Source organism: Mesoplodon bidens (assembly GCF_964165515.1).
Source record: "Mesoplodon bidens genome assembly, chromosome: 16".
Lineage (NCBI taxonomy): Eukaryota > Metazoa > Chordata > Mammalia > Artiodactyla > Ziphiidae > Mesoplodon > Mesoplodon bidens.
Genome location: NC_138173.1, coordinates 30434751 through 30462326, shown reverse-complemented (window position 1 = coordinate 30462326; position 27576 = coordinate 30434751). Strand labels below are relative to the sequence as shown.

At 33.4% G+C, this 27576-nt stretch overlaps 1 protein-coding gene across 1 annotated transcript in view; it reads right to left on the bottom strand.

The window, feature by feature from the left end:
- CNBD1 (cyclic nucleotide binding domain containing 1) overlaps positions 1-27576 on the bottom strand; it is a gene marked incomplete at both ends in the record, with an annotated part of 392779 nt that overhangs the window by 39151 nt on the left and 326052 nt on the right. The window contains 2 exon segments of the mRNA XM_081214229.1: positions 20579-20727; positions 22293-22410. Of these exon segments, the coding sequence (XP_081070355.1) occupies positions 20579-20727; positions 22293-22410 (267 nt within the window).

Sequence of the window (27576 nt, the reverse complement as noted above, 5' to 3'; positions counted from 1 at the left end):
GCAATATATGATGTCTACCCATAATGTGTCCAGAATCAGACCATTTCTTATCACATTCAATGTTATCATTCTAGGCCAGGCCATCATCATCTCTTTAAAAACAAAACAAAATAAACAAATAAACAACAAATACCTAAGAGCTTTATTAAGATATAATTCACATACCACACAACTAACCCATTTAAAAGAGAAAAATTCATTGACTTTTACTATATTTACAGAGTTGTGCAACCATACCACAATTTAATTTAAAATATTTTTTATCACTACAAAAATAATTTATATCTTTTAGCAGTTACTCTTCGTCCCTCCCCATTTTCTCTCCCAGCCCTAACAACCACTAATTTACTTTCTATTTCTATAGATTTGTCTATCCTGGACATCTCATATAAACAGGATTATATAATATGTGGTCTTTTGTGACTAGCTTCTTTCACTCAGCACAATGTTTCCAAGTTTCATCCATGTTGTAGCATGTATCAGCACTTCACTCCTTTTTATTACTGAGTATTCCATTGGAAGGTTATACCACATTTTGCTCATCAGTTTATGAAAATATGAGTTTTTTCCATGTTTTGGCTATTATGAATAATACTGCTGCAAACACCTAAGAGTGAAATTGCTTAGTCATGTAGTAAATATATGTTTAACTTTGTGAAGAATTGTCAAGCTGTTTTCCAGAGTGGTTGTGCCATTTTTGATTACCATCAATTGTGTATGAGAGTTCTCATTTCTTCATATCCTTGACAATATTTATTGTCTGTCTTTTAAGAATTTTGCTACCCCTGCAGGAAATAATTGTTATCTCATTGCAGTTTTGACTTGCATTTTCTTAATCATTAATTATGTTGAACATCTTTTTACGTGCTTATTGCCTTTTTGTATCACTTTGGAGAAATATTTATTCAGACTATTCACTGATTTTTAATGGTGTTGTTAGCACTCTTTCAATATTCTGGTTACAAACAACTTATCATAAAAATTATTTCCAATATTTTATTGCATTATGTGGATTGGCTTATCACTTTCTGGATAGTATAATTTGCAACACAAAAGTTTTTAATTTTAATGAAGTCCAATATATCTATTTTTTTTTTCCTTTCCTTGCTTGTGCTTTTGGTATCATAACTAAGAAGGGTTTGCCTAACCCAAGATCACAAAGACTTACTCCCAAATTTTATTCTAAGAGTTTTATTAGTTTAGTTTTTACATTCAATTCTATGGTTCTCCATGACCCATTTTAAGTTAAATTTTGCCTACAGTGTGAAGAGGGGTCCAACTTCATTTTTTGTGTGTGTGGATATCCAATTATCCCAGGATCACTTATGAAAATACTATTCTTTCCCTTTGAATTATTTTGGCATCCTGTCAAAAATTGACCATAACTATAAAAGTTTATGTCTAGACTCTCAATCCTATTCCACTGATACATATGTCTTTCCTTATGGCACTACTACACAGTTTTATAGTAAGTTTTAAAACTTGGAAGTCCTCCATATTTCTTCTTATTAAGATTATTTTGGCTATTCTTCATCTCTTGTGTTTCCACATGAATTTTAGTAACAGTATGTCATTTTCTGCAAAAAATCAGGCTGGGATTTTGATAGGGACTTTGCTGAATTTGTAGGTTAATTTAGAGAGTATGACTTCATTGTTTTCTACATGGACTTTCTAATGCCTTCACAACTGATCTTTTTGCTTCAATCCTTGCCCTTCAAATCTGTTCTGCATATGGTACTAAAGTGATTTTTTAAAAAACTTATCAGGTTATATTCCTCCTCTTTTTATAAACCCCCAAAGCCTCATCCAGAATAAAATCTAAGGTCTTTACCATAGTTTAATGGCCCCACATCAACTTTTCTCCTGCTTCTACTTTGATTTCATTTCTTACAATTTTCCCACTTAGTCATTCATTTCAACTACACTGAACTTATCAGTAATCATTCTATGTAGGCTCTACTTTAGATTTTTTACACTCCCCATTAACTCTGCGCATATCCTTCCTCCTCCAGACATCCTGCACTTTCTTAAGGTCTCAGGTATATTATCATATTATTAGGGGGTCCTTCTTGATCTTTTTATATAAAATAGCATCTCTCCATCCATCTCTATCTTCTGATCTGCTTTATTTTTCTTCAGAGCCCTTATTACTGCCTGACATTTAATATATACATACATTTTTTTTAGTATTTATCTCCCCCAGTAAGTTTCATGTAAACAAGTGTTTTGTTTTGTTCATTATTTTATCCTTAGTGCTTAGACTAGCACCTTCCACAAAGCAGGCACTCAGTAAATATCTGTTGAAAGATGAACAAAATATTTTAAGACTATCTAATGGCTACAGATGAAATAGCCAATTTTATGAGGGTTCTGTTAGACAAGGTATATGCAGACAATACACAATTAAAACTTCTCTCTCTTACATTCAATATTATTGTATTATTCAAGCAGTGTGTCTACTTTAAAAGACGTGTCACATGAATTTGAAGACTAAGTGAATGAGTCTTATTTGAATCTGATTTTCAGCAAGTCAGAAATACTAAGGTCTCATAATCATTACCAGTCCTGGCAAGCAATAAAATTTATATCACTATGTTCTAAAATCAAAGAATCATTGGTATCCCATAAACAGTATTTTAGACTAAGAAGCCAAAGAGCCCTTAACTTCTTCACAATTCTGTTTTTCACTTTGCATGATTTGGGCTGTACCACTGGACAAGTCATTTATCTTTTCTAACATTAGGTTGTGTTTCTTTAAAACAAAGATAAGACAGCTTGCTGCTATTTATTCTCTCATATGCATTTGACAATATTGATAAAGCTGACATAATTCTAAACACAGGTTAATTTTGCACTTGGGAACTGCCACACAAAAAAGGAAGAATTCCTGGGCTTCCCTGGTGACGCAGTGGTTGAGAGTCCGCCTGCCGATGCAGGGGACGCGGGTACGTGCCCCGGTCCGGGAGGATCCCTCATGCCATGAAGCGGCTGGGCCCGTGGGTCATGGCCGCTGAGCCTGTGCGTCCGGAGCCTGTGCTCCACAACGGGAGAGGCCACAGCAGTGGGAGGCCCACATACCGGAAAAAAAATAATAAATAAAAATAAAATTAATTAATTAAAAAAAAAGAATTCCTGCAGTATAAAGGTTTCAGTATATATAAAGAAGGATATATTAATGTTATAGTATGAAAAATAACAGAATTATAAATGCATGAGAAGCATTGTGGGAAAGAAGGAAAGAATCAGGAGTCAGGAAGACCTTAGTTTAAATGCTGACTCTTTATTTTCCTAATAATTAAAAAGTTAAGCATAAAAGAAACTTACTTCTTTTTTTTTCTAAAAGGGGAATAGCAAACATTTTAGAGCACCTAACAAAGTGCCAGGCGCATGGTAGGTGCTTAATAAACGTGTGGTTCAACTCCTTTAATAGAACTCTTAAAAGGGCATGCCACCAAGTATCGTCATGGTTCTGATGAACAGATAGACTGGAACAAGTATCTTTATATGAGGCATGTGGGTTAACTTCTGAAATGAGTTGTTGAGAATTCTATTATTATTCTTAAATTAGCTGGTATCTCCATAATATAATTACATTAAAAATGAATACTTTTCTACAAAATTGAACATTAAAATAAAATGAAAATTATGAGGCTTTTGAAGATCTCATAAATTGGGGATCAAATTAGCTATTCAATATTTATCATTTTGCCTTTTAAATATTCTTTATAAGTTTTTTAAATTTCAAAAGTCAAATATGCTACTCAGTCCACATCCTGACAACATAATTTGACAACCTGGTGAGTATCTTTCCACCGTTTTGTGTATACTCATATAAATATTTACATAGAATTTTTATGTTTTGTTTACATTTGCTATATATATATATATATATATATATATATATATATATATATATATATATATATATATATATATATATCCTGACGTTTATTTTGGAAAATTCTTAGTATCAGCAAATAATATGACTATAATTCATCATCCAAACCTAGAAAGGTTATGCTATTAAAACTCACATTTGGTCAACATTTCTAAATTGAGAATGTCCTGAGAGAACCAGAATGTATGTTCACAATAGATTGAACTCATAGTTGATAGTTCCATGGTGTTCTATAATACAGTTATTCTGTAATTTAGCCACTGTTATTAAATGATGTTCATTGAGGTTGCATCTAGCTTTAGGCCACTCCAAAAAATAAAACAAACAAAAAGACGTGATGTAATAAATATTCATTTTCCGTTAATTATTTTCCTTTAGGAGAAAATCCTAAAATTGCATTGCTGAATCAGGAGGTTTATGTTTTAAAAGAAAAACACTAATAATGTCAGATAATATTCTAAAAAGCATCTCACATTCCCTCCAATAGTATATGAGAGCACTTATTTCTCCATAAGGAATGTCCATATTTCCATGGATTGATTTCTTGATCCTTTCTTCTGATTATTGTATGTTCTTGTGGTAACATCATATCCTTTTGCTTAAAATATATTTTAAATTATTAATTCTTCTTCTAAATTTGAGTCATTCATTGTTCCATACAAAACTAAAATCATTTTATCTCATTACTAGCTAGTGGGTAGTTAGATATTCTTATGGAAATATTAAAATGCTGAACAGATCGTATTTAAATTCCATGTATATTTTAGAAATGGTCACACTTTATGAAATTAAATTTTGCCTTCACAACACAAATGATGTGTCTTTATTTCCTTTTTAGTTTTTTAACATTTTTATACTTTACTTCATATAGACCCCAAAATCTGTTATTAAATCACTCAATTTTATTTTATATTTTATCTTGTCCTTTCCATTTCTAAATAGATATTTTTTTATTATAAAAACTATTAAATTTTAAGTTTAAATTACTGATTTTGATATTTTACTATTAAAATTCAGCATTAATTAGTAAGTTATATTGATCTGGTAATATTGTTCTGGTGTACTGAGCTGATAATTAAATGAGCACTTTTATTTATGTATGTAATCATAGCAAGCAAATAAAGAAAGTTGGTTCTTTTTTCCTACTATTGCATGTTGTTGTCTTATTATATTATCTAAAATTTCCCAAAGAGTACTAGTGGGTGATGCTAAACATTTTTGTCTTGATCTAGAGTTTATCTACAATAGCTTCAGCATCCCATCACTTCTGAGATATTTCCAATTGATTTCTGGTAAATCATCTGTATCACATTTAAGTATTTTTCTTGTATTTTCCTTTTACTAAGAATTTTTCTTAGACATTGCTACCAGATTCTAGAAAATATCTGTTTGCGTTTGTTTCTGTAATTCTGTTTTAGATCCCTTATTTCCTTTTTTAATATTATCTTCATTCTTCATACACAAGCAGATTCATGCATTAATATAAATTCACAAAAAATAAATTTGCTTTTAAAAAGTTCTGCTCATCTTTTGAGGGTGAATTATCTCTGAACTAATTCAATTTTAAGTTTTAGGATTACTATATTATTTAGTGATTTTTCCCATTTTTTTCTTATCAAGTTTTGTGTAGTCTGAAGAGCTAATAGTTAAGAAGATTGTTTCTTAACTCAAGATCCACATCCCTCACAGGTTTGTTACAGTGTCACCCCTAGACCCAGGCTGGTGAAATAGCCATTTTCTGCAATATTTCAATATTTATATAGAGAAAAAAGAAACATGTTGGAACATACTATGATACTTAAAGTTTCTGCTAACACATGACACACATCCTTGCATTTACATTTCATTGGCCTAAGTAATGCACATGGCCATGCCTGAGTGAGTGGGCACTAGGAGTGAGACATATAATCCTCCCATGGGTATGAACAAAATATAGGTGACAAGAAATACCACCTACCCATTGTAAGGACTCATTTGAATATAGAAGTTAATATATATGTATGTATATATTTTGTTTTAATATAAACCATTTTATTATGGTATCTCTGGTAGGCAAAATGATGCTCTCCTCCAAATAGCCTTACTTCCTAATCCCTGGAGCCTGTGAATGTATTATGTTAACATAGCGATGGAGCAGGGGAGAATTTAGGTTGCAGATGGAATTAAGGTTGCTTGTCATCTGACCTTAAAGTAGGGGCATTATCTTGTATTATCCAGGTGGGCCTATTGTAATCAGAAGGGTCCTCAAAAGTGGACTCTAACACCATATACAAAAATAAACTCAAAATGAACTAAAGACCTAAATATAAGACCAGATACTATAAAACTCCTAGAGGAAAACATAGGCAGAACAATCTTTGATATAAAGCACAGCAATATATTTCTGGATCTGTCTCCTAAAGCAAAGGAAATAGAAGCAAATATAAGCGAATGGGATCTAATTAAACCAGAAAGTTCTTGCACAGCAAAGGAAATCATCTACAAAGGAAAAAAACAACCTGCTGAATGGGAGAAAATATTTGCAAATGATATGACCAATAAGGGATTAATATTCAACATAGATAACAGCTCATACAACTCAATATCCAAAAAACAACCCTCAATTTAAAACAGGCAGAGGAACTGAATAGAAATTTTTCCAAAGAGGAAATGCAGATGGCCAAGAGGCACATGAAAAGAAGTTCACCATCAACTAATTCAAAAAGATATATGCACCCCAATATTCATAGCAGCATATTTACAATTGCTAAGATATGGAAGCATCCTAAAAGTGTCCATCAACAGATGAATGGATAAAGAAGAGGTGGTATATATATATATATACAATGGAATACTACTCAGCCATAAAAAAATTAATTTTTTCCATTTTCAGGAATATGCATGGACTTGGAGGACATCATGCTAAGTGAAATAAGTCAGACAAAGAAAGACAAATACTATGTAGCATCACTTATATGTGGAATCTAAAAAATACAACATACTGGGCTTTCCTGGTGGCACAGTGGTTGAGAGTCCGCCTGCCGATGCAGGAGACACGGGTTCGTGCCCCGGTCCGGGAAGATCCCACATGCCGCAGAGTGGCTGGGCCTATGAGCCATGGCTGCTGAGTCTGCGTGTCCATAGCCTGTGCCCCACAACAGGAGAGGCCACAACAGTGAGAGGCCCGTGTACCACACACACAAAAAAATAATAATAATAAAATAAAAATAAAATAAATAAATAAATAAAACATACTAGTGAATATAATAAAAAAGAAGGAGACTCACAGATATAGAGAACAAACTAGTGGTTACCAGTGTTGGGGGAAGGGGCAAGATAAGGGTGGGGGAATGGGAGGTACAAATAATTTGGTGTAAGATAGGTTACAAGGGCATATTGTACAACATAAGTTATATAGCCAATATTTTGTAATAACTGTAAATGGAGTACAACCTTTAAAAATTTTATAAATAATTTATAAATAAAATTCCTTCTGTAATTAAAAAAATGTGGAAGAATGAGGCAAAGTGTCAGAGTCAGAGAGACATTTGAAGATAGGACACTGTTGGCTTTAAAATGGAAGAAGAGGCTACAAATCAAGGAATGTTAATTAAGAGGCCTCTAGAATGTGGAAAAGGGAAGGAAACATTTTCTTTTGGAACCTCTAGATGACATACAAGCCTGCTGACACCTTGATTTTAGACTAGTGTCACCTATTTCAGAATTCCAACATCCGGAACTGTAAGATAACAAATTTTTCTTGTGAAGCCATTAAGTTTGCAGTAATTTGTTCCAAAAACCATAGGATTTAATACCTGAAAGTGAGTTGCTACATTAAATAAAAAATGAAAGGAGAAAAGAAGAGGCACTATTAAAGAAAATTCTGAAAGATTTCTTTTACTGCCAACTCTACATAGCATCTAGAATTTTAATTTTTATGTTTGCAATAAGATAGAGTTGGTTATGTTTTTATTTTCTTCCAGATTAAGTCAGCTATTCTAGCAACTTCAAGTTTCTTTCTTTATCTAGTTATCCTACTTTCAACTTCTTACATTTTATTTTATTTTCTTTCTTCTTCTCTCCTCTGAGCTAACCAAAGAATCATATTTGTCAGACCAGACTTACATATTTACTAATAGTTCAATGATACAAGCTAGTAGAAACTACAAGTAGAGCAGGGAGAGATTTGGACATCAATGACGGTTCCCCAGGCAATTATATCATTCATTAGACATGTAATTTCTAATTCAAAATACCAGATGATGCTTCCATATAAGATATGTCAGTTACTCCACAGAGCAGGAAGCATTAAGGTTATGAAGAAATTTTAGTTTATATCTAGATAGGTGATCTTATTTAATGTTCCCCATGAAATTAGACCTCACATATCATAGGTTGGTTTACCATAAGCAATGTTAGCCAAAGACATCCTTCCTTCTAAAAGCATCCCACTGATAAGGACTTTTCCTACTAAATATCAATAATTTATTTCTTAAGGCCTCCAAGGAGATTAGACTGGGTCATCTGCCTTCTTTATTTCCCTTAAATCATCTCTCCAATAAAGATAAATAGATTACACAGCAGTTGTTTTACCTCCTTCCTCCCCACAGCCCCAGGAAACTCTTAAGTCTGTTTTGTTTTTCAGAAATGTCACTTTCTTGATACAATTTAGTAATAGCTGGATAAACACAATGGCATTTCAGGTACAGAAATAGAAATTCCCATTCAAACTACTGTTTGTTACATGAATTTGGTTACAGTTACCTCAAACATGACAAAAGTAATTCCTAGCAATTCTGTTTCAGGTGAACTGAGGAATGGCATTTTTAGACCTTGTTATCTCCACTGACATAATTCTTTTATTAGTGCACTACCATTTCCCCTTATCTGACTCATATGCAAACCCATTCAAAAATATCTGTAAAACTCTCAACTGTTCAAAACACAAATGTGTGCAACAGAGCTCAAGTTCTTCTGCAATGAGTACTTTTCCTACATTGTACACAATCATTAACTACTTCCTGCTTTCTAAATATTATCTCATACATCAGCCTTACTAGACACTTTCATACTTATATCTGATTTCTTCATTTACCATTGGTGCACAATAATTCAAAATTTAAATTTCTCAAAACTTAATACATTGGCATCTACATCATTAGGCTAAAACCTGACTGCATCTTTGCTTCTTATTTCTTACCTGTATATACAAACCAGTGCTCTCTGAAGGAAGGTGTATGCTCTGGTTGCCTACACAAGATCATGTAATATGGTATGGAAAGAAAATATTAGAATTTCCTTTTGTTTTTACTTTAATCTCATACTTTAAAACAATCTCCTTTGTGTTTTATTATGATCATGACATATTAATACAATAGCATATACATATTATATACGACTAAGTATACATTTATTGAGGTACACCTTCAAAAACTATTCCCCTGGTAAAATTGTGCTTTCAAAATAGTTTGAAAATCATTGCACCAAATTATTCCTATTTAAAAAAATAAATATATGAACAATCAGAAAAGTTCTTCTGGAACATTTTTTTTCCCGAAAACTTCCTAAGAATTATGAAAGATGTTTTATCTATTATTTTATTTTGAGTAAATTATCCCTAAATAGACAACAGTTAGTATTTCTCATAAAAAGTTATATATAATTGGTATATCAATGTTTCATTGATTTTTCCCTGTTTAAAGAACTCCTCTTTAATATCTCTATGTTAAAGCCACTCCTCTAAACAAAAATTACTTTATTTCAAAATCTTTTACTTATTTATATGTTTTTATTAAAAAAAAACACTTTACTCCCATAAATAGTATTTAATATAGCATGTATTTTTGTATTACATGCAGAGTAGAATGATTCTACTTCTCAGGGCTATTCATACATAAATTAAATGAATAAATACCAGTGTTTAGTATTATATAACTGTGAGCCTAGAGAGCTGGTATCTAAGATGTGCTCTGACACATGTTAGACATATGTCCTCAGTTAATTATTTTACTCTTTCTAAGGTTCCAATTTCTCCTCTATAAAATGAGAAGCCTAGTTAAGAGCATGGGCTTTGGACAGAACTGGGCCTGGATTCTGGTTCCATCACTGCAAATTCCTGTTTATTTGTGCAAGTGGCTTACGTTCTATAAGTATTAGTTTCCTCTTCTGTAAAATTGGTTTAATAAACTTAACTCAAAGGATTGTCATTAGGATTAAATGAAATAATGCAAATAAAGCAGTTTAATTCAGTAAATAATCACTAGTGTCAGCTATTTTGATTACTAATATGCAGATTTCTGGTAAATTACCCAAATATGACTATACATATCTAAAATGTGTGACACTTTTCTAAGTGCTTTTACCTGTGTCAGGATATTTCTAGAAAATAATTATTTCATACCAAGTTTTACTGTTAGAACCTTGGGATCTAAGGGTTAGGGTAATTTCTTACAATCATAATTCACAGTAGATGATAGAGCACAAATTAGCGCACTCAAGTTTTAAATGAAACACTCATGATATTCTTACCATATCATACTGTCTTCATCAAGGGAGAAAATTAATGAAGTGATTTTTATATAGGTCATAGAGAATAGATATGATTTTGATATGAAGTTAGGAGAGAAAAAGGTCTTTTAACATTGAGCAAAGGGTTATAGCAATGAATGGGAATGTCTGCTATGGGGGAAGAGACATTAAGGGTTCAACTTGATTGGATCAAACAATATGCTTTGAGATGGAGAGAATACATAATGCAGATAAGTAGTAACAAATTGTACCATTCTCAACTGGAAAATCTAGACTTCATTAGAAACAAATGGGTTCTCAATTTGAAAGCTCCTGAGTTAAAAGTTAAATAGTTTCTTAACTAATTTTTAGAGACTATAATATGATAATTTGAAATATAGCTCTACAGCATGTGAAGTTTCCCAAACTTATTGATCACAGTTCCTGTGGAAACCCTTCTTAAACTCTCTTAGAGTCTTTCCCTTACAACTAGAATGTGATCCTGTACCTTATTTGGTCTGGTGAACCTTACATCTTCTTACCACTGTCTACCTCTCCAGACTTCTCTCTTTACTCCCTCCTTATAACTGCTTCAATCTTCTTTCTGATATTCATGCCATAATTGTTCCCTTCTCAAAACGTTTGTTCCTGTACTTCTTCCTTCCGCTTAGAATGCTCATCTCCAGATCTTCATGCTACTAATTGGCTCTTTTTCAACATGTAGGTCTTACCTCAAATGTAACCTTCTCAGAGAGGAAGGGGACTCCACAGCTAAAGAAGTATCTCTAAGGATTCTCTAGTCTATCACCTGTTATTTTTTTCACACTCATCTGAAATAATCATTGGGTTTCCCATTTCGGTGTTTACTTGTGTATTGTCTATCTCTTCTCTCATCATAATATGAACTGATAAGATTGGGGCTCTTTTCAGATGTCATTCCCTTAGCACCTGGAAGAATGCCTGGATAATGCAGGTGCTCAAAATTATTTCCTAACTGACCAAATGATAGATGGATGAACGGATGGATGGATGGCTGAATTTGGAAATCCTTTACTTAACCCTCATTTGCAAATTAAAAGATGGCAAAAGGTGTCTTTCTAATTTTCCCTTGAATGACTCATTCTGACCAGGTGACAAGAACATTCTCTGCCTGCAAAGTTACACTCATTCACCTTTTGAATTGGAAGCTGACCATACTCTGTAAAAATATGTAGACAGCATCTCAGTCACCAAAGACTTCGGCAAACTACCAAATTCTATTGTATTGCTTTTGCTCCATTTTGATTTTTCAAGCCCCTTGACAAGATATTCACCCATTTTTCCACATCAATTTTAATCTCATTTCCTGATGTTGTGCCTCCCAGATAACCTTCTCTGGAGTCCTAACTCTTATTCTCTTATTATGCATTCCTGATTCCTGAATCTGACTTTTCAGATTCACCAACTGAGTATCTGCTTTCTCCCTATTCACTTTCTGACTTAGTCTGCTCTCAAGTCCCAGCAAATTCTACATTCCCAGAGCACCTTAGTTCTAAATCCTTGTAGAGAACATTTGTTTATATATTTGTTAATTTATCTTTAGATATTCTGTTATTTTTTTTCAAATTTGTCTTATTTTACCAGTTCCAATAAAATACCAACACACCAGTGTTGTTTTAAAGATTGAATGAGCCTATCAGAAAGATCTATCACAGTAGCACAGCACAACACACAACACAGAAGTCTCATCAGCCACAGAAATATCATCTCTGTTATTATTTGATGTTATGATTCCTTTCCTTACATAATTTCCTACATTTCAGCCAACATATAATTAAATGATAAGCTATTAAATGTTTACAGAGAAAGAGCAATTCCTCCTCCAAGAAATCTACATATCTCTTACCAACACCTTTCCAATAGATAGATCTAAGGTCTGAAAATAGATGGACATAGGATCATGAATGTATTTCCTACAAACAAATCAGGAAAGTATGAAGGAAGAAATCAAGTACGGCTGTGGAATGAACCTTAAAAGTTTTAACTCAAATTTTCCTTCTAATATGGTAACTACAAGCAATTTTGTGGGATTTTACATGCACTAAGACATTTAAAAATTAAATAAAGGATGAAAGTTTTGTCTTACATGTTATAATGTATTTCATTTTCTTCTTTGAGACTTTGGAATGGTTTCTGAACTGATATTTCAATCTAATGGCCTTAATTCAGTATCTAAGATATAATAGCCAAAGAAAAGAGTATCTGTGTAACAACTATACTGAATATAAATACTTGCTTACAGTGAATTCTATGCCTTTGGAAAAGATGACCATCATGAACATTCTCAGTAGATTTACAGATAACCTTGCCTGCAAATATTTCTAGGTCATTTTCTATTAAATCTTGGTGGATGTTTATCTGACATAGTCTATTGGGGTTAATTTTGATTATTGATTTGTCTAACTTTTTGCTTTCTCTTTGAAATGTCCTAAATTCTACTTACCTCTCGTGTGTTAACAGACACCACACAGTATACTCTAGGGCACATGTTATGTTCTGGAAATATGTAACTAAACGATAAGCTGATTTAAAAATATTTTTAGGAGATTTTTAAGTGTACTAATTTTTTTAAAAGAGCTGAATTTGTTTCCTCCATCTCTTGTATATACAGTGTTCTTATTATAAAAATATACCAAAATAATTCTAAAGCTTATTCTAAAACTTAGCATATATCTTCTTTATGCACATATATTTTCTTATTCCCAAATGTGCCTTGAACTTATTTTTGAGTACTATTTAATGTTAAGAATAAAAGAATTATAATGAAAGACATATTTATTTTATGTCCTAATTTGGAAACTTTTACTTTTCTAAGAACTCCTCAGAAAATATTGCATTGTTGCCAGTTGTAAGACTCAGGGTAGCACTTGCTAGTTGCTATAACAAACTAAAATCTGGTTGCTTATTTCAACAAATGTTTGTCACTTGCACAAGTCTAATATTGATGTTCCTGGCTGAGCTACTCTTATGGGCAGTTCCATCCAAGAAGGGGATCCGAGAGTCCAAGTTCCCACCATCATGTGATTCTGATATCTTGGAACACTTCACTTCCAGACAGTGAGTGAGATCATGAAAGATAATATCTTTCATGGCCAGGCTGTAACAAATTCCCTCTATTTTATTAACCAGAGCCAGTTACATGTCTCCAACCTAAGTGCAAGAGAGACTCTGGGATTTAACCTTCCTATATGCTTAGAAAGAGAAAAGGGAGATTGTTAAACCTCTAGTCAATCTCTGCCACACAGGCATATTGTTCTAGAACATGGTAAAAGAAGTAAATATTGGCAATGAGAACAAAAATCCTCAGTGATAATTTATTTTACTGAAATTTTCCTTATTAGGATGTTGGTTTAAAAATCAGATTTTAAAATGTAGTATTTTCATTATTTGTGCATAACTGTACATAGAAGTGATTTTATTGAATTACTTACAAGACATATTTTACTCAATTAAATGTTTTCCTGAAAAATGAGTGACAGTCAATATTTAGCAGACAAGATGTAATATCAGAAATACTCTTGAAAAACACTCTGAAACAAGACATATAAAATGCAAAATAACTATTCACTTTAATTATTATATTTCAGTAGCTATAATACATGTTGGATATGACTGCCTTGTACATATTGATAAAACACAGTATTGCCTATATTTTGATTTTGTTTTTCATGAATTATTTGTAAGAGACCAGTATTCTGTAGGGGATTAGTTTTGCCAAATAATATAAATAACCAAAAGATAAAAATACTATACTATGAAAACATGTTTGGAATTATCAGAAGCTGTAATACTGAATTAATCAGGTATAAACTATTTTGTTTTCCAATAATTAACTAAGAGTTTGCAATATAAATATTAAGACATCAGAAATATAATCCAATTATATAATCCAATCCAATCCAAGTTTATAAAATTACATTTGTGTATATGTAGATTTGGAACCCTTCTAAAAATACTGAAGCATACGGTTTATGGAAAAAATTTGGCCTGAAATTTTATGTGAATTAATTTGAAAACAATGTTTTAAAAATACAGGACTTTCATCAATTTTGGGGTAGGTTTGAACTTGCTATCTGATTAATATTGTATTATCTGTGAAACCAGCAAGGCACTCTGGCAAGGTTTGGTAATTTCCTATTTTATTAGAAAAAAATTTGTAATAATTTCCTTTAATTTAGAGACAATTACAATTCAATTATGAAGAATAAAAAACATTTTCTAAGTTAAGACAATACACTGCCTAAAACTTTATATGATCTGTCAAATTTTTGCTGAAAAGAAATTCATGATTAATGTCTTATATAATTATAAGACTGAAGACTCAAAACCTATGAAAGTTAAAGACTAAAACTGAACTAATTATTGTTATCAAAATGTTTCATGTCCAGGTAAGCAAAAGATGCACGATGAACTCTGTTTGTGATAATGCATTAAAGCCAAAATTCTGCCTGGCTTCCTTTCAAACTGTTATTTGTAGTCAGGGTCAACTATTTCAATATCACCTATGTGGTTGGTGGCTTCACCTAAATCTATTGAGCTGATACGTCTATAATTCTGGGTCAGTAGAAGTAGTACTGGTCATTAATCATCATCTTCAAAAAAATCTAGTTTCCAGTAACACTTGTTTTTTTTTCTTGAGAGAAAAATACCAGCCAATATACAACCCCATTAATCAAAAACATGTAAATTCTGCCTTTTTACTATTGAAATAATCCATCCATCTACTTCTATATCAGATACTTGATACACTTATATATTTTTAAATTTAAAATATATTTTAAATTATGTTATAAAGTAAATATGTAATCATAACAAAATTGATTAAAGTAGCAGAAATGAAAAATAGGGACAGTAACGAAGTAATAATAACATGAGTTTATCTAGGTAAGGAAGCTACCACAAAGTCAAAAGTGACAAAATGACACTGTTCTTTTTTTTTTTTTTTCTTTTGGCCATACTATGCAGCATGCAAGATCTTAGCTTCCTGACCAGTGATCGAACCCATGTCCCCTTCAGTAGAAGCGTGGAGTCTTAACCACTGGACTGCCAGGGAAGTCCCAAAAGTGACAATGTTCTTTCTGGGAATCTAGGAAAAGTAGAAAATATGAATTGCACTGTCCCTAAAAAGGAAGCATGCCATTTCACAAAATGAGAGAAACTTGTTCTGAAAGTCTAATGAAAAATTAATGTAAGTAAATTGACTGAACTTAAATCATTAAAATATTAGGAATTTTAATAATAGGATACATTATTGATATGTAAGAGTATAAGAGACTGAAAGAGACCACATATTTGTGGAGAAATAAAGTATTATGGGGACCAGGGGCAAATGGCTGAGGAGTAAGATATGGAGATCACCTTCCTCCTCACAAATACATCAAGAAAACATCTACATGCGGAACAGCTCCTACAGAACACTGGCAGGGGACCTCATACTTCCAAAAAGGCAAGCAAATCCCCACATAACAGGGCAGGGCAAAAGAAAAAAGAAGAAAAAAAAAAGAGACAAAGGAATCAGGATGGGGCCTGCCCTCTGTGAGGGAGCTGTGAAGGAGGAAAAGTTTCCACACACTAGGAAGCCCCCTCACTAGCAGGGATGGGGGGAAGCTTCAGAGCCTCGGAGGAGAGTGCAGCAACAGGGGTAAAGAGGGCAGAGCGGAGAGATTCCCACATGTAGGACTGGTGCCAACCAGCACTCACCAGCCAGAGATGCTTGTCTGCTCACCTGCTGGCAGGGATGGGTGGCGGGGGGCTGGGTGCTGAGGCTTGGGCTTCAGAGGTCAGACCACAGGGAGAGGACTGGGATTGGCTGCGTGAGGACAGCCTGGAGGTGCTAGTGGGCCAAAGCTAGATAGGAGGGAGTCCGGGAAAAAGCCTGGGCATCCCAGAGAGGCAGGAGACCTTTGTTGTGGGGTACTCAATAGGTGGCCCACCATAGGAGCTTCCTGCCTGTGTGCTCACAGATGGCAAGGCAACACCTACGTGAGTGCAAGCCCTAGCCCTAGCCGCGGCTGTTATCTCGGACAACAGAGGCTGCCACCGTTGCCATCAAGCGTCCTGTGTGCAAGGCAGGTCACTGCCAACACTTTCCCAGCAGCCTGTGCAGCCCGCTACTGCCGAGGATCCTGCCATCCAGGGCCAACTTCCCCGGGTGAGCATACGGTGCACCTCAGACTCTTGCAAATTCACGTCGGCCTCTGCTGCTGCAGGTACTCCTCGCACATCCTAATTGTGACTACCATATCCCTTCCTCCCCCAAGCCTCAGTGATCAAGTGAGCCCTAATCCACCGCTGCTTTTGCCCCCACTTGCCTGGGAGGGGAACAGATGCCTGAGGGAGGCCCACACGCAGAGAGGGGGTGTAAACCAAAGCTGAACCACAGGGGCTGTGCAACCAAAGAAGAGAAATGGAATACCGCTGCATCACCAGTGGATTAAATCCCAGCAATCGGCTTTGTAAACCATACATCTATGGAATATCTGAATATACAATGAGAGTCCCCAGAGTTGAGGCTGTGGACTTTGGGGGCAAGTACACTCAGGTGTAAGGCAAGATCAGAGTCTGAGCTAACCCCACAGTGGCCACAGCAGGTCCATAGACCTGCCTAGAAGTATTGGAAGACTTCCTGTGTAGGTAGGGTTTGGCTGTGACTCACTGACGGGGCAAAGACACTGACAGCTAAGGCCACAGGAAAATATTACTACCTCTTTTTTGTTGTTGTTCTGTTCATCTTTTTTATTTTTCTTTTTAATTTTTATTTACTTGTATTTTCTTTTCATTTTTAAGCTTTATTTTTAATTTAAAAAAATCTTTATTGGATTATAATTGCTTTACAGTGTTGTGTTAGTCTCTGTTGTATAACAAAGTGAATCAGCTATATGTATACATATATCCCAATATACCCTCCCTCTTGCGTCTCCCTCCACCTTCCCTATCCCACCCCTCTAGGTGGTCACAAAGCACTGAGCTGATCTCCCCGTGTGTTGCAGCTGCTTCCCACTAGCTATCTATTTTACATTTGGTAGTGTACATATGTACATGCCACTCTCTCCCTTTGTCCCAGTTTACCCTTCCCACTGCCCGTGTCCTCAAGTCCATTCTCTACTTTGCGTCTTTATTCCTGTACTAACCGTAGGTTCTTCAAGACCATTTTTTTTTTAGATTCCATACATATATGTTAACATATGGTATTTGTTTTTCTCTTTCTGATTTATTTCACTCTGTATGACAGACTCTAGGTCCATCCTCCTCACTACAAATAACACAATTCCGTTTCTTTTTATGGCTGAGTAGCATTCCATTGTATGTTTGTGCCACATCTTCTTTATCCATTCATATGTCGATGGACACTTACGTTGCTTCCATGTCCTGACTATTGTAAATAGTGCTGCAGTGAATATTGTGGTACATGAGAATTCCAGATATCAGTAAAATTAAGGTAGTTGGTATGCATAATTTTAATCTAAATGACGTGAGGTATAAATTCTGCATCTGGACAAAAATATATTACCTTCATAAACTAAATTACCAGTGTCGTTATATAAAAAAAAGAATATACTTATATTGCTTAAACTTAATAACCCTGTTCTCATTTTTCTTTAGATGCTCAAGGCAATATCTGAGAAGCATGTACACAGATTACAAAATAAGTTATTTCCTATTTTCCAAAAGTTAACAACCTAAATAAAGAAATCACTCTTCAAGTCCTTTTAAATACTGTCAAACTAATTATTGAACATCTTCCTCTAAGATTGTATGTAAATAGTTGTATATATAATTCTCCAGATACAATATGTAACATTTATGCACTCTTTTATGTTTCTTGGATTCTGTTCTACTTATCCCAGGTTGAGGTGTAATGAATTTATTGCTTCATTTAGGTATTTCTAAATATTATTGATAAACTGGATCATTTAAGTGATGTTGGCTCTTCAATGTATTTTATATGGGTGCAGATAGAGTGTGAACTATATACCTGAGAAAGTGTCTTTTTCTCATATGTGGATTACATTGCCTGCACATTCTAATCTATAAAAGATTGTTATATATAGTAAAAAAAAACCCACAAAATTGTAAAATGAATTACTAGAAAACTAAATGTTTAATTAGTCACAAAACATGTCAGTAGCTTTATAACATCTGTCTCAAATGAACTAAATGTAGAATGGAATTTAAAATATGAACAACACACACAAAAATGTAACTAAAGCTTATACTACGCCATCTATTTGAATTTTAGTTTGTCGGATGGCAAAGAAGATTCTGATACATGCTTGAAAGAAGCACTTTCATTTTTGAAATGTTGGTTTACATAAAAGAGTCCACAGTGTATTTATTTACCTTGCAGCAGTTAACATAATTAGTACAGGAAAAGAAAAACCTAGCCTATGTCAAGTGAGAATATTATAACTATAACTGGTGGTCTGTAATTATTTTTAAGTGATATGCACCTTGAGGGGTTTGGTATTTGAATTTCACAGAAGGAAAGAATATTAATCAAAGCTATTTCAAATGTATACCTATTAAAAATGGATACATGAATTTGGAGTTAAACAAAATCAGAGTTAAGAAGGTAGAGCATACATATTCTCTGAGACATTAAAATTAAAACAAACCTTGAAATTCAGAAAAAAGAATTCAGTCAAATCATGCACAAGTAATGTGGAAAAATTTCTAATTGAGCTTATTTAAAGAAAATCTCTCACCCATGTTAATTTCTATACATTTCTATATCTTTTAACCATTTATATTTCATATTCAATTGCATATCCTATTTGAATATTTATAATGCTTGGGGGGTCAATCACAGGTGACTGCACAATTATTCTTCTAATATCGCTAGAGCTCTAAAATTTCAACATCATTTATTATTAGAGAAATACAAATCAAAACTACAATGAGCTATCACCTCATACCGGTCAGAATGGCCATCATGCAAAAATCTACAAACAGTAAACACTGGAGAGGGTGCAGAGAAAAGGGACCCCTCCTACACTGTTGGTGGGAATGTAAATTGGTACAGCCACTATGGAGAACAGTATGGAGGTTCTTTAAAAAACTAAAAATAGAACTACCTTAGCACCGAGCAATCCCACTCCTGGGCATATACTTGGAGAAAACCATAATTCAAAAAGATGCATGCACTACAATGTTCATTGCAGCACTATTTACAATAGCCAGGATATGGAAGCAACCTAAATGTCCATCAACAGAGGAATGGATAAAGAAGATGTGGGACATATATACAATGGAATATTGCTCAGCCATAAAAAATAACAAAATAATGTTATTTGTAGCAACATGGATGGACCTAGAGATTGTCATACTGAGTGAAGTAAGTCAGACAGAGAAAGGCAAATATCATATGATAGTGCCTATATGTGGAATCTAAAAAAAAAAAAAAAAGGAAACAAATAAACTTATTTACAAAACAGAAGTATGGTCACGTATGTAGAATACAAACTTATGGTTACCAAGGGTTAAGGTGGGGAGGCAGATCAATTGGCAGATTGGGTTTGACATATACACACTACTATATATAAATAGATAACTAATAGCACAAGGATCTCTACTCAATATTCTGTAACAGCCTATATGGGAAAAAATCTAAAAAAAAAAAAAAGAGTGGATATATGTATAACTGATTCACTTTGCTGTACACCTGAAACTAACACAACATTGTAAATCAACTCTACTCCAATAAAATTTTTTAAATAAAATAAAATTTCATATAAAACTTTAAATACTGTAATCCATGGAGCTTCATATACACTTGGTCTATTGGAAGATAGTACACACTTGACCTGAACCAGAAACACTTAAGCAATGATTAAAAAATATATATATATATATATTCCAGAAAAGGAGAAAGCGTTGCTATTAATGGTAACTTGGGAATTGGCAGAGAGATTTTAGTAATTTAAAATCAGTCTTTTAAAATATTGCTAATGTATTCTAAAAGTAGCACAATTAAGTCAGATAGACTATGAAATTATAAAGGGGATTATCTATAGATATGCTTTCTCTGTAAATAACATACATACACCCATACTTACTTGAGTGTCCCAATTTGTCTGTGAAATATATCTACTCTTGCCAAAAACTCATCAAATAGAATGGTATAACAGTTGAAATAAAAGACATTTATGTATTTACCAAGTAGGCCCTTATCTTCAATAATTGCCATCTCAACATCTTTTCCAGTAACTATTGTGTATGTGAAAGGAACTTGAAGAACACTAATCTCACCAAAAGACTCCTTCTCCTTAAGTTGACCCATATACACAAGTTTTCTTATTTTTTTTCTGTAAGAGATATAGATAACCAATGTTTAATGAACCACTTTCATATAATGGATAAATAATTTTGGTATATGGTATTTAAAATAAATTAGCAGTTTCATGCAAATCAGAGAACATTTATTTATACATGTATTTAAATTATATTAGAAAAATAATAGATTGGTGAGAACTTCAGCATATCTAAGACAGTTGAAGGCACTGTGGTTTAGTGATCTAGAAATTAAATGTGTTAATACACCAAGATGTTTATGAAATCTTGAACTCATTCCATTTTTTAAGGTCCTAGGATACTGTTTTGTAAGCATAATTTTAGTATGCTTTGTGAACCACCATTTTTTACCTCAGTTCCAGCTGCAAGGCACAGTTGTTGAGCTAGCAGAGAATAATGAAAATAAGCAGGGAGTGTCAGGAATGGAACTGATGAGATGATTAACTGAAAAAGATGAGGTTCTACCCTAACTTTTGTATAAATAAAAAAAAGAAAAATGGAAAGTGAGTTTGACTCAGGGAACTAGCAGTTTAAGTCCAAATAAGTAATTTTGTGGAAAAGAGCTGACAGTAATTTCAATATGCATAGTTCTGGAGAAAAAAATTGAAACTCCAAATTATCTTTTCAAGGAGAGCCCAACAGTGTTAAAACAAGGATGAGCTGCTGAGCAGTAAGATAAAAAAAAAAAAAAAAGTAGAATGTAGCCCTCAGTGTAGGACAGTGACAGAACTCAGAAGAGGTGAAAGCCTTTACTAAGTACCCTGGGGTCAAAAGACAATAACTAACTAGTTGATATACCACTTATATCAATGGCAAATCTTTACACTGCATATGACTAGTACAGCAAAATTCAATGAAGTTCGCATATTAGATTGAATTACGTTGAAGACTGCCTAACCAGCCAAAATGGATTAGTTCTAACTTTCCTGTCACTATGTATTAGTGTTTTGCCTTTTCTAAAACTTCATAAAATTGGAATCATACAGAATGCACTGTTCTGAGGTTTACCTTTTCACCCAACCTAATGCTTTGAGATTCATCCATATTTTTGTATGTATCAAATTATTTTTATTGAGGCATGACATTCTAATGAATGAATATACCACGATTTTTCTATCCATTCAACTGTCAATGGATATTTGGATTACCTACAGTTTCTGGCTTATGAAGATTCATGCAAGTCTTTTTGTAAGCATATATTTTATTTCTCTTGAGTAAATATCTAGAGTGGAATTTTAGGGTCATAATATTAAGTGCATTTTAACCAATCTGATATGCTTATAGAAGTACTTTGTTGTAGTTTTAATTTGCATTTCTCTGATAAATAATGATGTCAAGCATCTTTTAATGTGCTTCTAGGCTGCTCCTATGTCTTACAATTCAATATATATTACAACTTATTTTACATTCCTGAATCTTACAACTCAGTAAAAAGAAGAAAATAAATGCAACAAAAATCAGTCAAAAATTGAACAGGTATTTCACAAAAGAAACCAAGTAGTAAATGACCAATAAACACAAGAAAACATGTTCAATATCTCCTATTCATTAAGATAGGCTAATTGATTAAAAATAATACATAAATTTAAAATTTACCACTTTTCTTGATTGTGGTTTTGAAAGTCCTACAATACTTCTGCAAATCTTACAATATCCAGAATTAATATAAGCCACAAAAGAGATTATATTTCCACTTTCTATTATGACAATAAAAGTCGACATTTAATTCAACAACTATTGAGTAAATTTGTTAATGAATGACAGTTTATAGGTAGTCCTTTGTATATGATAAAAATTTACAACTGACATTTATATCAGCAACTAATATAGAAGTAAATATTGACAAGAATTTGGCAGTAAAATCAATAGTGTGCTAGTAAACTGTATGGTGGAGGAGAGGAAGATGAGTGTGGGGCAAGCCCCAAGCTGTAGCATTTGCTGATTTTCACGGTGTAGATATTTCTACCATGGCTAGTTTGAAACTGCCAATGGTTTAACAACTGGCTCAAAAAATCTCTGAATATTTAACATTTGGATCTTCAGAGCTCAAAGTGTATAATAAAAAAAATAAAGAAAAGGTTATTTAATTGTCACCAGTCATTTATTTTGCTTAAATAAAAATTTACAGTAACTCTTCTACTGTCTTATATTTTGTCTCTTACAGCCAAACAATAAAATTATAAAGATATCTTCAAATATCAAAGTATAATATAGCTGTAGAATTATGTGTAAATTGTATAGACATGGAAATTTTTCATAGATCCTACTCCTAAAAGTAAAGTGTAGTGTTTTGCCAAGACTTTGTATGATAGTAGAGACTGTTTTACTTCTTTTAGTCAATCAGCAGGACATAAAGGGAGGTATAGAGTCTCCTGGAAATTGTTACATGTAAGAGAAGCATGCACTTAGTAAAGAAACCCATTATTTTTAACTTTTAGAGCTTCACTACTGTAAATCTTTTCTTGAAAGTCAAGCCTTACATAGATCATAGAGAAGTATACATAATATCAAAGTGAATAAAGATCATGGGAATTGGTGTTAAAGGCAAGGCTACAATGGAAAAGCTGAATCACTGCAGCAAAATCTATGAAGTAGTCTCACTCCTTATAGGGGACATTTGCTGCCTCAGTAATTGTCTATGGTCTCTGTACTAATCATAGAAAAGGTTTATCTTAATGAAGACAACACAGCAAAATCGTTTTCATCTAGGTAAGCAGGCTGAATTTAATGACATTTAAAAAATATCTCATCACACGTAAAAAATTTTAAATATTACTTTTTTGACTAGAAAAATAATCGTACCAATGTCTGTAAAGACTTAACACCTTTCTCCTTTGTTTCTTAATTTTATTCATTCAGCCTCTGAACCTGTTTCCCATTACAAAGAACTTATGCCAGTGATTTCAAGATAAATGTTGTCATCTCCATACCCTTTCCTCTTGGGTTACATAGAGAGCTATGAACAACATAGAAAGATCCAAAGGATTATAACACAATATTTTTTTTTTCTTTTTTTGCCGTACGCAGGCCTCTCACTGTTGTGGCCTCTCCCGCTACGGAGCACAGGCTCCGGACGCGCAGGCTCAGCGGCCATGGCTCACGGGCCCAGCTGCTCTGCGGCATGTGGGATCTTCCCGGACCAGGGCACGAACCCCTGTTCCCTGCATCGGCAGGCAGACTCCCAACCACTGCGCCACCAGGGAAGCCCTATAACACAATTTTAAATGAAAAGATTTAGTCATGGACTATATAAATGACATTTTATTCATTATTATTTAAAGGTAATATTCAGGAAATAAAGTTGATTTATATTTAAAAACAGAGTTTCAGTTTAGGAATTTGAAAAAATTGGGAGCTGGATGATGGTAAGAGTTGCACAACAATGTGAATGTACCTAGTGTCACTGAACTGTACAATTAAATATGGTTAAAATGGTATGTTTTATATTATGTGACTTTTACCAAAATAAAAACATAAATAAATAAAGTTTTAAAGAACCTCATCAAAACTCAATCTCATATTCTAAAACCTGAAAGCATTAGACCTTTATGAAAAGAACAAACTTGACTTTATCTTAAAAGTAAATTAGAAAGAGAAGAAAACCAGAAGGATTCATAGAAAGTGAATATCATGTATTGTTCTTTTCCTTCCTGTTGTTTTTCATGTGCCAGGAAATAGTCACAAGTCTAATAAAACTATTTTATTCCAATTTTCAGATCAGTTAGAAGAAGTCATGATAAGAAGGATAATTCCCACCTGGCTATTAGCATCAGCACTGGGACAGTTAAGGTCTCAGTTTAAATGGAAACTAGTGATTAGAAAGATTGTTAAAGGGTATCTTCTTAATTCAGATAAACTCAAGTCCATTAGCCCAACAGGCCAAAACAGTTTTGGAGCAGAAGTGTGTCTGAGTATCAGCAAGACTGATGCAGCTTCAAGCAGAACATGCATTAGCTTAATGGATACAATTTCTCCTTGTAAAACTAGAGTACTAGAAAAAGAACAATATTAAAAAAAATAGTGCTAATGAATGTTATTTTTGAACTTTAATTTCAATATGGGGAAACACTTTTGAACATGTTTCCCTTATGAATATATTTTTTTGCTTTCCTAAAGGGTTAAGAAAGATCTTGATTAGAAATGACCTTGCACTTACTATTTCTATAAGGGTCCATACTAACGAAACTTTAACCAATATTAAACACTACTTATTTATTATTTTAAAATGTCTATTTATATGAAGATAAATAGCATGTATGGCTGAATGGAAGCAAATTCTGAATAGAAATGCGTATCCAAAAAATTGAACACTGATAAATTTTCTAATTTCCATTTATACTACACCTTCTGAATTCATGGCACATTGAGATAAGTCATTCTTCTAAAGTATGAGTACTATATGTAAAATACTGTCATGCATATTAAATACCTGCCACTTTGCATAAGAAATTAAAAATAAGTGAGCATTTCTCTAATCACACAAACATGAGATTTGGAAAAATGTTGTACTAATTATTGATAGAGGAAATCCAGAGAAATATGGGTGGAAGAAATTTAAATTTTGAACACACCTCAGAAACTATTCCAAGAAAAGAATTTACTAATATAATACATTTATAGAATTTCACAGAAAATAACAGAGTATGACTTGTTACTTATTGAAAATTAGGGCAGATGAAGAAGGTCCAGACTTGGTGTTAAATTCCCTCCACCCCTTTCTACTTCCCCTTCTTCCCCCATTATCCCCTTTCCTCTGTCCCATGCTCCAAGATAGGACAAATACTGGCTTAGAGCCTTTTACAAGTCAGGGCAGAAGGGATTATGGAGATTTGATGCCCAGCCTGATAGCCAAGAAAGTCATACCCTCACCTCAACTCTCTCACCAGATTCAAATCTTCATTCAAATCTCACCCTTTCATGACTCTGCTAGTTTATCTTACAGTTTAACCTGCCCTTACTACCTCTCTTACCCCCGGACTGGGGCACGAACCCGTGCCCCCTGTATCGGCAGGCAGACTCTCAACCACTGCGCCACCAGGGAAGCCCTACTATAGATATTTTTATGTATTTATGTACACATGATATATACACATTTATAGCAACATCAGAATTAGGAAATATAAAATAAAATTATATTTATAAAAAAGCAAGAGACAGAATTAATCAATTTGATTACCAAAGTTAACCAGTGCTTACAGAAAAACTATAATCAATCCAAACAAAAATATTAAATTAATTAAATATTAAACTAAAAAACTAATGCTATATCCTAAAATTTTATTATTAAAATGTAGCATTACAGGGCTTCCCTGGTGGCGCAGTGGTTGAGAGTCCGCCTGCCGATGCAGGGGACAAGGGTTCGTGCCCTTGTCCGGGAAGATCCCACATGCCGCAGAGTGGCTGGGCCCGTGAGCCAAGGCCGCTGAGCCTGCACGTCCAGAGCATGTGCTCGGCAGCGGGAGAGGCCACAACAGTGAGAGGCCCGCCTACTGCAAAAAAAAAAAAAAAGAAAGAAAAATTTAACATTATATGGGTTTTTTTTGCATTATAATTAAGTTCACATTTCAAATGGCCATGAATTTAAATATTAGTTTATTTGAATCAAAATTTAAAAATTGAAACAGTCACCTCTTCAGGCAATATACTAATACTCCTTAACTACTCTTTATCTTCAGTAGTCAACAGATTTAATTAATCTCTCTTGTTCTTGACACACCTTTCTGCTCTTCTCATAAGAACTTCCTTTTCTTAGCGCTGAGGATACCCTCAGACTATCTGCTATGTACTGTACAGAAAGAGTCAGTTTTTTCCTCCCTAAAAAATGTCTCTTCCATTTTCCCTAAAAATGGACAAACTGGTATTTTTCTGGTATTAAACCTCAATTCCCTCCCTTAAAAAATTGGATTAAATCTTAGACTTATTTAATTAAACTGGTGTTAGTGTCCAACTTTGAATTCTCTTTACCATTCTCTCTCAGTAGATGATACTGATAGATAGATGAAGAGATAGATAGATAGACAGATGATAGATAGATTTTCTATAGACATATTTATGAACACAGATATTCAAAACTAGAGGTATGAATATATGGATATGGGTATATAGGTGCAAGGGTTGTGTTGTACAATATTTCATGGAATTCCATATTTCTCTATTTCTTCTTTACATATACTCTGTCTTTTCATGGTATTTTTCATGATGTTCAAAGATCTGCTATACAGATTAAGGGTAATATTATTACTCTTGTTACATAGGCTTTAGTGAGCCTGCTGTTTTCAGAATCACATCATTCAGTTTTCTCTTTTTATTTGAATTTGGAGCACTAATTTGTAATACTGAATTTAATTTCCATCATGCTTGATGATTACTTTAGTAAATATAAGAAATGCATTTAACTGTGCCTACCACAAAGTAAATTCTGTATACAAGTTTGCTGCTTTCATACTAAATTTTGACCCTCAGGCTTTCAAGATATTCCAACCATATCTGGGCTCTTAATAAAAAATCACTAAAGGAATGGAAGAAACATGAGCAAGAGTCAGCATAAACTTAAAACTATAAATACAGACCTCCAAATACCTCAAACACTAGAATTACCAGAATGTAAAATGCTTATATATGAAATGCTAAATAATACAAAGGTAATTTCTGGAAGGACTTGTGTGAAATAGAAATTTTTCTTATAAGTTTGGGGAAATTCATTAGATCAACTGATGGAGTGTGTTTTGGGTTTTTTTTATGATTATTACAACAATTCCTTTTGGTACTTTCTAGTTTTCTAATTCATACTTCTCTTTCATTTGACATTTTATATTTTCTAGAAATGTATTCTTTCCATGTAGTTTTTCAATACGTTAGAATAG